Source organism: Aphidius gifuensis, linkage group LG2 (genome assembly GCF_014905175.1).
Source record: "Aphidius gifuensis isolate YNYX2018 linkage group LG2, ASM1490517v1, whole genome shotgun sequence".
NCBI classification, from domain to species: domain Eukaryota; kingdom Metazoa; phylum Arthropoda; class Insecta; order Hymenoptera; family Braconidae; genus Aphidius; species Aphidius gifuensis.
The window spans coordinates 555952-566182 of record NC_057789.1 but is presented as its reverse complement, the minus strand read 5'-3'; the positions used below and the strand labels follow the sequence as shown (position 1 = coordinate 566182).

The window sequence follows — 10231 nt, the reverse complement described above, 5'->3', positions numbered from 1 at the left end:
AAGATGTCACTAGCTTATGGCGTAGTAAGTAAGACAGCTGTCATGTTGCATCAACAAAAATAAAAATCATCTCTGTTTTTATTTCTCACCATCTCACACTGAGATGATGATGATAATGATGATACGTATCTGTACATCAACAACAGCTGTTTTTTAATTTTTTAAAAATATTATTGTTATTATTGTTGTTACTGTAATTGTAAATATCCTTGATAAATTATTATCTAGTATCTAGAATAAAAGTGAATGTAAAAAAATATAGAAAACAACAAACGAGTTTTAGAAAAAATAGAAAAAAAATATTTACGTTATTTAAATTGTGTTATTTTAATTATGTACTCGTCATTAAAAAAAACGTGAGTATTGTTTTTTTTTTTTATAAATATAATTAACAAGTTTAAAAATTAATTAATGAATTTTTAAAATTTTTAGATTTTGTAGAAATGATGCTGTTAGAGCATTAAGTACTGGAGAAATATCAACAGCACTTAGGCCATTTTATTTTACAGTACATCCTGATTTATTTGGTCAATTTCCAACACAAAGGGTGAGCTATTTATAAACTACCAGCATATTTAGTCATTCCCCAACACACAATTATTATCAATTGAACTTTGTATTATTATTTTTATTTTAATTATTAATTCATTTGTCAATAGACTGTCAATGAAAATTCATTGAAACAATTGAGTTGTGTTATTGAATCTCTACAACAACAAAGACCAATAAAACCAACAACATTACCATTTTATTTACGTTCAAAAAATGATATTGATGTTAAAGCTGGAAAATTTAAACTCGTTAAAATACAATTAAATGATAAAGTTAATTTAAAAACAACAATTATTTCTATATTAAAAAGTTGCAATTTACCAACGACATTTGTTGATAAAATTGAAAAACCATCAAATGATGATAATGAAAATAAATTTTACAAAAATAATCATAAAACAACAGGTGATAGATTTTCTGATCTTGAAGATGATCCATTATTTCAATCAATTTTTATGAGAAGAAAAATGGATGCTGAACCTGATACATTCAAGTAATCTTTGTCATTGTTAATACAAATAGTTGAAAAAACAATTACAACAATAAAATTATTGTTTATTTTCAGGGCATATTTAGATAAACATGTTAATACTGCTCATATTAAATTAGAATCATGTAGACCAATTAGAGAAGAAGTTGAAAAATTAGAAAAAATATTATTAAAAGATCTTGGACTAAAAAATGTTAGCTGGGACTGTGGCTGGAATGTTTCACATTATCGTGGTTGTTTATTGTCATTTCAAGCACTTGCTAAACATCATCCAGAACAAATGGCTGTTCTCAAAGATCGTACATTAATATTTGCAAATGAAACTGGTATTAATTTAGAGGGTAATGTTATGCTTAATTCCGGTGAAGTACGTCACAATTGGCTGGATGTATGTATCATCAAATTAAATTAATAATAATTGATTAATTAATATTTTAATAATAATAATAATTTAATCAACAGCTTATTAAAAATGTACGTAAACATGATGTTGTATTGCTGAGATTACCAACATTTGAAAAAACAGTATCACAAGTATTGCTTGATATTAAAATTGGCAGACGGTGCGTAATGACGTGATTAATTGGATTTATGAAATAATGTTAAGGCTTAGGGTACTCTATATGTGCAGGAAATTTATGCCAAAAGTCATGGTCGGCCAGTATGAACAACAGCTACGACAACTGACAACAACAATCTTGGATTATCGAGGGAAGACTAAATATCCAAAGGTTTGGCCGGCCAGTTTATCATCATATGAACTTGTCATCGAGACGTTAGTGTTTACATTTTATATATTTAATTAATTAATATTCTTTTCATTTTTTTTTTATTTTTTTTTTGTTTTATTGTTATTCATATTATGATAGGGAAGCTGGACCACTTATGCTGTCACCAACTGGACAATTTATTGTTCCATCATCGTGTCCTGGATTTTTACTTGTTACATTTATCACTGAAAATTTGGATGAAGCTACGAAAAGATTGAATCATTATCATGAGTAAGATTAATGATTTTATTTGTAGATTTTAATAATAATTGTCAATTGTTTATATGAGGGATTTTTTTTTGGTTGTTTAGAATAAAACATGTTGAACGAGAAATTCATGAGAAAGCACTGAAAGAACTTGGTCTTGCTGGACTCAACAAGGATGACAGTATAACACCAGATTTAATGGTTCAATGCTGTGAAAATTTATTGAAAAATAAAATAATTCTTGCACCAATGCTTGAGGGTGTCAAGCTTTGGATCACTCATTATTATTCAGTAATGAGTGATGGTGTACTTTGTGTTCCATGGGATTGGAAGCTTTAAATTACAAAAAAAAAAAAATCATTAAACAAACAATTTGATATACCTCATTAGAAATAATTGTCAATTAATTTGATAGAAAAATAATATTTCTTTTTTTTTTTTTATTATAAATTAATATGTAAAATATTAATTAATCAGCTTTTTTCTTTTTATAAATTAATTTTTTAAAAATTATGTAAATAAAATTATCAATTTAGTTAAATATTATTTTTTATAGTTTAAATAAACCATTAATAAAATTGTTAAACAATTATATTTAAAATAATAAAATATATATGATTTTATGAAAAACAAAAATTGATAATTTATAATTATTTAAACAAAATGCAATTTTTTTTTTTCTGGAATATTTATTTATAGTATTTTTAATCAATTAATTAACGTTAATTATAAAAAAATTAAATAATAACAATAATGTTTAACCGGTGGCGTCGTGAACTATTAAAAACGAAAAACAATTTCAAATATTTCGCGGGTTGTTGTTGTTTTGTTTCAAGAGAGACAAAGAGAGAGAGAGAGAGAGCAAAATAAATAAATAGATAAAAAAAAAAAAAGAGCAGATTGTTGATTGTTGTTGATGGAGTATTGCATAAATTAGTAACAATGAATGTAATGGGTCAAGATAATAATTTACGAGGTCGTGGACGTGGTAGACTTCGAGGTCGAGGTCGAGGTCGAGGAAGACTTGCTGGAGTTGTAACAAATCAAATAGTTGATATTGTGCCAAAATATCCAGTTCATAATCAAAGACGTACACTTGTTGATCATCTACCAAACACAACACCAAGAGCAACATCAAATCGTGGACAACATCATCAAACAACATCATCATCTTCATACAAAAGAATTAATTCAACTGTATCAACTCGTTCAACACCTGCAAATCGTCGTGCAACAACAACAGATGATTCATCAGGTGGAAATGATCAATTTGTTATAATATCAATAACTGGTGGTCGTGGTGATGCAAGAGGTGAAATTGGAATGGCTGCAATGGATGCACAATATCCACACATGGTACTTTGTCAAACAAGTGATAATAATTCTTATATTAACACATTAACAACAATAAACATGTTTCAACCAGTTGAAATATTATTACCAGTAACAATGGGATCAAAAGATCAAAATCCAGAAAGTTTATATAATGCCATTAAATCAAAATTCAACAATATTCCAATAACTGAAATTGCTAGAATGCATTATAATGCAACAACTGGATTTGAAAGAATTAAAACTCATTGTGCTGATGAATTTTCATCAGTTAAACTTGTTATTAATAGTAAATATTATGCATTAGCTGCTGCATCAGCATTATTTAAATACATTGAATCAATTCAACATCTTGTTTATGAGCCAAAATCATTGAGAATAAATTATCAAAGTGCTGAAAATGTTACAATGATTGACATTGAAAGTGCTAAAAGTTTAGAGCTTGTTAATTGTAATGGTGCTAATAAAAAATATAGTTTATTTAGTTCACTTGATCGTTGTTCAACACCAATGGGTCGTCGTTTACTTCGTGCATCAATTTTACAACCATCATGTAATATCAATGTAATACAAACACGTCAAGCATGTATTGAAGAATTATTATCAAATCGTTCATTGCATTTAATTTTACAACCAGTTATACGTCGTTTATCTGGTGGTAATCGTCTTCTTGGTCTTGCTATGAAAACAAGTCAAGCAGATACAATACAATGTGCTGAAAGAAATTTAAATTATATATTGTTGTTGAAAAATACAATTGACATTATACCAGAACTTCAGGGTGCATTAAAAACATCAAAATCACCATTTTTTAAACGTGTGCTGAGTACAATTAGTGATGAAAGATTTAATGATATGAAAAATGAAATTGATAAAATTATACAACCAGATGCTAAAGCATTGAAAGGTTGTACATCAGCAAATATGCAAAGATGTTTTGCAATAAAAGCTAAAATAAATGATATGCTTGATATTGCACGTCAAGCATATTGTGAATTGATTGATGACATGGTTAAAATGGTTGAAAAATATAGTGAAAATTATAAACTATCATTATCACTTGGTTTTACAAATTCACTTGGTTATCATGTGCAATTAGAAATACCAAAAGGTAAAACATTTGACTTGAAAAGTTTACCAGATGAATTTATTCATGCACATAGAAAAAATAAAATAATATTCATGACAACTGAAGAGCTTGTTATTTATGGTCAACATTGTAAAGATGCACGTGATGAAATACATCTTATGAGTAATGCAATACTTGATGAACTGTTGGCTAATTTGAGAAAACATATTGGTTGTTTGTTTCAATTGAATGATGATGTTGCTGAGGTTGATCTTATAATGTCACTGGCATCAATAAGTTCAATTGCTGATTATGTTCAGCCAACATTTGGTGAAAGCTTAAATGTTAAAAATTCAAGACATCCTGTTATGGATATTCTAGGATTTGAATCACCAACACCAAATGACATTGTAAGTTTATTATTTTTCAAATGTTACATATTTATTTTTGATATTAAATTTGTTATTTTAAAGGTTGCATCAATTGCTTATAATTTCCATACAATAAGTGGACCAAATATGAGTGGAAAGTCTGTGTATTTAAAGCAAGTTGTGTTGCTTCATATAATGGCACAAATTGGATGTCGTGTACCAGCAACAAAAGCACAATTTAGAATATCTGATAGAATTTTTTGTCGGCTAAGTGCAAGAGATGATTTTGAATTTAATGCATCAACATTTACCATGGAGGTATGAATATAATTCAAGTATTTTTTAAAATTATATTCAAATAATTTATTAAATATTTTAATTGATAGATCAAGGAGGCTCATTATATACTTCAATCATTGACGAATAAATCAGTCGTTGTTCTTGATGAGCTGTGTCGAAGTACAACTGTCGAAGAAGGCTCATCAATTGCATGGGAAATATCAAGGCTACTTTTATTATCACCAGCTTTTACATTTAGTGCAACTCATTTTACATTTCTCTGGAAGTTGGCTGATGTTTATCCAAATGTAACAAAGTACGTATTAAATTAAGTCAACGACATTATTTACAATTGATTTATTTTTAATTTTTAGTCATCATTTAGAAGCAATACCAAGAGATACAGATAGACCTGAAGAAGCACGACTTGTTTATACACATAAATTAAAAAAAGGTGTTGTTGTTATTGAACATTATGGAATGATTCTTGCAAGATCAACATGTTTACCAAAAAAAATACTTGATGATGCACAAATGTATATTGATAAAATCAAAGAAACAATGGAGGTAAATAATTTATAAATATTATTCAATGATTCGTTTGATAATTAATGCTATGAAAAACAAATTAATTACAGATTAATAAAACAATTAGATACCAAATTGATTATCGTGTTAAAATGAATTATGATGCATTGGCAAGTGTTTATGAAAAAATAGAAGAAAAAAATATAAAAGATGATGAATTATTAACGTTATTAAATGGTATTGATCTTTTAACTTGTAATGATTCGGAGGAAACAGATATTAATAATTTATCTGATACAGAAAATGATGTGCCAAATAAACAAAAATCAAATTTAACTTATTGTGGTCAAACAAAAGATGGTAAATTAATTGTTAATGATGATGAGACAAGTTACTGTGACTGTGATGATAATATATCTGTTAAATCACAAAATTATTTATCATCAAACCGTGTGACTCTTCAAAAATCACCATCAAAAAGACCATCATCAGTTTCACGAGTACTTGAGCCAAGAGCAAAGGTTCCAAAGCTGTCACAACCTAATTTGCCATTGACACAACAAAAAAAACAATCAACAAAACGTACTGGTGATCCAAATTATCTTCCATTTTATCAACGTGATAATGTAACATCATCAAATTCATCAATGACACCAAAAAGACCAGCATTTAATTTTAAAAATATATTAACAGACAAAGATTCACCTCTTTATATACCAACATCATCAAGAACACCACAAAATAAATTATTTATCAAGCCAAAAAATACAACAGTACCAAGATCAGTCAAAAGTACATCATCAAAAAATCAATTTACAATACCAGAATTTTGGCAAGAATTTAGAAAAGAAAATGAATCAATGAAAAATAAAATATCACATGATGATAATGATGATGATTATGAAGATAATTTAAAGAGTAAAAAAACAGTAATGACACCAGCATTGGCAGCTGCAACTTTGGGCATACCAAAATTTCAAGTACCATCACGAAATAATGATGAATTGCCTGAAGAATACAGACACATGAAGTATTTATTAAAAAATATTGATTATGATCAAGCAAGTACATCAAGAGACGATTTTGTTAAATCACGTGATCAATTATTTACATCTGAAATTGTCAAACGAAGCGAATTAATACTGTCTGAAGTGACAAAGCCAAAAACACCATTAACAACAAAAACTTTTGTTAAAAATTCAACACCAGCTGGTCAATCTTCGTTTGTTAAAAAATCACCAGCAAGTCGTACTTCTGTTGGTAAAAAATCAACAACTTCTCGTAGCATTAATTTACTGTCAGAAATTCAAAAAGAATTTAAACTTGATAAACTTGTTACAAATAATAATATGAAAAAAAAACAATCAAGTACGTCACAAGAATCACCTGCAATGTTGACAAAATCAGAGCTTCATGCAATGACTGGTTATAATATCAATTCACCAAGCTGCAGCCATGATAGAAAAAATGTTAATTTATTACCAGGGATGACTGACTCTGATGAGGAATATGAAAAATTTGTTATTTCTCAAACATCATCTATGGAAAATGAAATGGCACAAATAACTGCTCGTAAAAAAGAAGCAGCTGTTTTTCGGCTTATTGAAGGAAGTCAGTTTAATGAAGAAGACTTTTTAGCAAGTCAACCAAGTATAGATGATACTGTTTTAGTTACAGACAGTGATCGTAATTAATTTTCAAGTAAATCATAAATTAATACCTGAAAATAATTAATTTAATTATAATAAATCAGGTAGAAATTATAATTATTTATTTTTTTTTTTTTATAATAACTTTAAACAATATTAATAATTATAATTTTGAGGTTCTCTTTCATCCTCAACAACTTTATTTATTTTATTTCATTTAACTTTATTAAAAAAAATTAAATTTAAATTTCAAGTTTTTTTGTTATAAAAAAAAAAATTAAACATTTAGTTTTATATTGATAAATTGAGAAAAATAGTAAATAATAATACACAATTATTATTAACAATTATATAAATTAAAAAATGATTTAAATTCTAATAAATTAAAATTGGTTATTACTTTATAAATTTTAATTAAAAAATTAATTCATGTTAAAAGTTTGTAAAGTATATTTTGTTATGAAAAATAAAAAATTATAAAAAAAAAATGTATAAACATTATAAATAATTTTTTAACTTGTAAATTTGATTAATCGAAATATTCCATTTTAAATTCAAATATTCCCGGTATTTCTAATTTACCGACAATCGATATTTAATTTCACTGACTCTCGTCTGCACTTGTTTACATACCCAATGGAATAAAATTCATTAATTCATAAAAATAATAACAATAATTTAATGAAAAAGCCCCCCGGAAAACAAGTTGTAAAATTTTTTTTATGTGTACTATGTGGAAGAGACGTGGAGTTGTCCAAGTATCAACCGACATCTGACAATGTGGCAAATAAATTAACATTGACAACTCTTTTTTTTTTTCAACTTTAAATATTATAAAATAAATGTTAAATTAAATTAAATTAAATTCATTAAAATATCATAAATTGTGGACCAAAATATAGCAAATATAATAATTATTTATTTGTTTTAATGTGTAATGTGTTGTTATTTATCAAACTATAAAAATGAATTTTTTGTTAAATATTATTTCGGCACTTTTGTTATTGACCATATGTAAACAGACATTTGCATGGGATACTGAAGAATTAGAAGTATTTGATGTTGTTGAAGAAGTTAACCAAAATTTCTATGAACTTCTTGGTGTACCACAAGTAAATATACCTATCTATTTTTAAAATTATCAAAATTAATAATCAAACTTTTCATTGATAAAAAAATCTTTAATTTTACAGAATGCAAACAGCAGTAGCATCAGAAAGGCATTTCGCCAATTATCTCTACAGCTGCATCCAGACAAGAATAGTGCTCCAGATGCTGATGTACAATTTAGAAATGTAAGTTGATAAATCTGTCATCACAAGGCAAATAAAATGGAGCAAAAATTATAATTAAATTTTGATGATTTTAGCTGGTGTCTGTTTATGATGTCTTGAAAGATTCAGAGAAACGTAAACATTATGATAATGTCCTGATAAATGGACTACCAAATTGGCGATCAGCTGTATATTATTATCGTCATGTACGAAAAATGGGATTATTGGAAATGAGTGTTATATTATTTATTGTTATAACCATTGGACAATATCTTGTTGGTTGGGCAGCTTATTTTGAAAAACGTTACACATATGTTAGTTTAGTTGATATTGTCATTACAAAATTAAGTAAATTGTATAATTAATTTTAATTAATATATTGTGTATTTTGTTATTTTAAAAATAGGAACAAGTACTGGGAAGTAAGCTACAAAGATTACAAAAAAAAAATAGAAAAGGTAAAATGGAAGTACCAGATTTAGCTGAGATACTTGAAAAAATACCAACACCAAGTGTATGGAATACATTGCCATTTCAACTTCCATGCTGGACATTTTATTCAATAGTTGGTATACCATCAGCAATAAGAGCATTAAAAGAATTGCTTGAAGAAAGAAAAAGAAGAAAAAAAGAAGAAGAAGAAGCAGCACTGTAAGTTTAATAATAATTAAAAAAATAATAATATAATTGCTGATAAAAAAATGAAATGTTTATTTTATAGTGCTGAAGCTAATGAAGAACTAGAACCAGAACCAGTACCACGTGGTCCAAGAAGAAGAAGACAAGGTTTTACACCACAAGAACAAAGTGTAAATACAATAAATTCATATAAAAAAGAATTACCAAGATCAAATAATAATACAAATGATAAATTAAAATTAACTGGTGGTCTATGGACAGATGATGATATTTTAGAACTTATTAAATTAGTTAAAAAATATCCAGGTGGTACACCAGATAGATGGGAAAAAATTGCTGAAACAATGTCAAGAACAGTCAATGAAGTAACACATATGGCTAAAAAAGTTAAAGATGAAGGATTAAAACCTGGTCCAGCAAATGAAGAGGTTGTCATTGATGAACAGCCAAAAAAAATTAAAACACGTGCTGATACAAATGATACATCTGAGTGGAGTCAAGATCAACAGAAATTACTTGAAGCTGCATTACTTAAATATCCTAAAAATACAAGTGGTGATAGATGGGAAAAAATATCACATTTTGTTGAAGGAAAAACAAAGGTTATTATTATTTTTTATTAATTTATAATGTTTTGGTGTATTTGATAATTATATTTTTGTATTTTTTTTCTAATCAACAGGAAGAATGTCAAGTTCGATATCGTCACTTGGTTGAGCTTGTTAAAAAAAAACAAAAAGAACCACCTCAATAACAAGTTGCCAAATAACAACTAAAAATTAAATTTAAAATGAAAAAAAAAAAGTAAATAAATTCCTATAAAATGTAAAAAGAAAAAATTAATAACAGCACAATATTTTTTATTTTTAATTAAATATATTTTTATTTTTCTCTTGGACCGACAATTTGTCTTTGAAAAATTTATTAATTATTTAAATGATAAAATAAATGTACATATAAAAAAAAAAAAATTATATCGAAATACATGGATATTCTACATTAAAGATGTAATTTATTTTTTTCAATATGAGTCTTATTTAATTAATAATAACTTTATTAATTTACCTGGAC

At 26.7% G+C, this 10231-nt stretch overlaps 3 protein-coding genes across 4 annotated transcripts; all 3 read left to right on the top strand.

The window, feature by feature from the left end:
* The first annotated feature begins 5 nt into the window (after nucleotides 1–5).
* Nucleotides 6–2656, top strand: LOC122848095 (T-cell activation inhibitor, mitochondrial). Of its 2 annotated transcripts, none has more exons than XM_044145927.1 (8): nucleotides 6–356; nucleotides 433–547; nucleotides 660–1045; nucleotides 1118–1430; nucleotides 1505–1605; nucleotides 1674–1817; nucleotides 1912–2043; nucleotides 2124–2656. In XM_044145927.1, the coding sequence occupies exons 1-8, from the start codon at nucleotides 334–336 to the stop codon at nucleotides 2356–2358; spliced, it is 1449 nt and encodes a 482-aa protein (XP_044001862.1). In that variant the 5' UTR covers nucleotides 6–333; the 3' UTR covers nucleotides 2359–2656. The 2 variants fall into 2 exon arrangements, with proteins under 2 accessions (XP_044001862.1, XP_044001861.1); XM_044145926.1 differs by having other exon boundaries at nucleotides 41–356; nucleotides 1656–1817; nucleotides 2124–2655.
* A 312-nt stretch (nucleotides 2657–2968) lies between these two features.
* LOC122849332 (mutS protein homolog 4-like) lies at nucleotides 2969–7292 on the top strand. Its single transcript, XM_044148024.1, has 5 exons — nucleotides 2969–4830; nucleotides 4894–5109; nucleotides 5178–5386; nucleotides 5445–5637; nucleotides 5709–7292. Exons 1-5 carry the CDS (start codon nucleotides 2971–2973, stop codon nucleotides 7290–7292), a joined length of 4062 nt encoding a protein of 1353 aa, XP_044003959.1. The 5' UTR covers nucleotides 2969–2970.
* A 644-nt stretch (nucleotides 7293–7936) lies between these two features.
* LOC122848105 (dnaJ homolog subfamily C member 1-like) lies at nucleotides 7937–9964 on the top strand. Its single transcript, XM_044145941.1, has 6 exons — nucleotides 7937–8359; nucleotides 8441–8542; nucleotides 8617–8835; nucleotides 8928–9172; nucleotides 9243–9762; nucleotides 9843–9964. Exons 1-6 carry the CDS (start codon nucleotides 8213–8215, stop codon nucleotides 9912–9914), a joined length of 1305 nt encoding a protein of 434 aa, XP_044001876.1. The 5' UTR covers nucleotides 7937–8212; the 3' UTR covers nucleotides 9915–9964.
* The last annotated feature ends 267 nt before the right edge of the window (nucleotides 9965–10231 follow it).

What these genes read in the sequence shown, in the direction of transcription:
- LOC122848095 (XM_044145926.1), top strand. Translation starts at nt 334, where the DNA reads ATGTACTCGTCATTAAAAAAAAC. An exon ending in GTCAATTTCCAACACAAAGG is followed by an intron (nt 548 to 659) that starts GTGAGCTATTTA and finishes ATTTGTCAATAG; the next exon opens with ACTGTCAATGAAAATTCATT. An exon ending in AGATTGAATCATTATCATGA is followed by an intron (nt 2,044 to 2,123) that starts GTAAGATTAATG and finishes TTGGTTGTTTAG; the next exon opens with AATAAAACATGTTGAACGAG.
- LOC122849332 (XM_044148024.1), top strand. Translation starts at nt 2,971, where the DNA reads ATGGGTCAAGATAATAATTTACGAGGTCGTGGACGTGGTAGACTTCGA. An exon ending in CACCAACACCAAATGACATT is followed by an intron (nt 4,831 to 4,893) that starts GTAAGTTTATTA and finishes GTTATTTTAAAG; the next exon opens with GTTGCATCAATTGCTTATAA. An exon ending in CATCAACATTTACCATGGAG is followed by an intron (nt 5,110 to 5,177) that starts GTATGAATATAA and finishes TTTAATTGATAG; the next exon opens with ATCAAGGAGGCTCATTATAT.
- LOC122848105 (XM_044145941.1), top strand. Translation starts at nt 8,213, where the DNA reads ATGAATTTTTTGTTAAATATTATTTCGGCACTTTTGTTATTGACCATA. An exon ending in TTGAAAAACGTTACACATAT is followed by an intron (nt 8,836 to 8,927) that starts GTTAGTTTAGTT and finishes TTTTAAAAATAG; the next exon opens with GAACAAGTACTGGGAAGTAA. An exon ending in TTGTTGAAGGAAAAACAAAG is followed by an intron (nt 9,763 to 9,842) that starts GTTATTATTATT and finishes TCTAATCAACAG; the next exon opens with GAAGAATGTCAAGTTCGATA.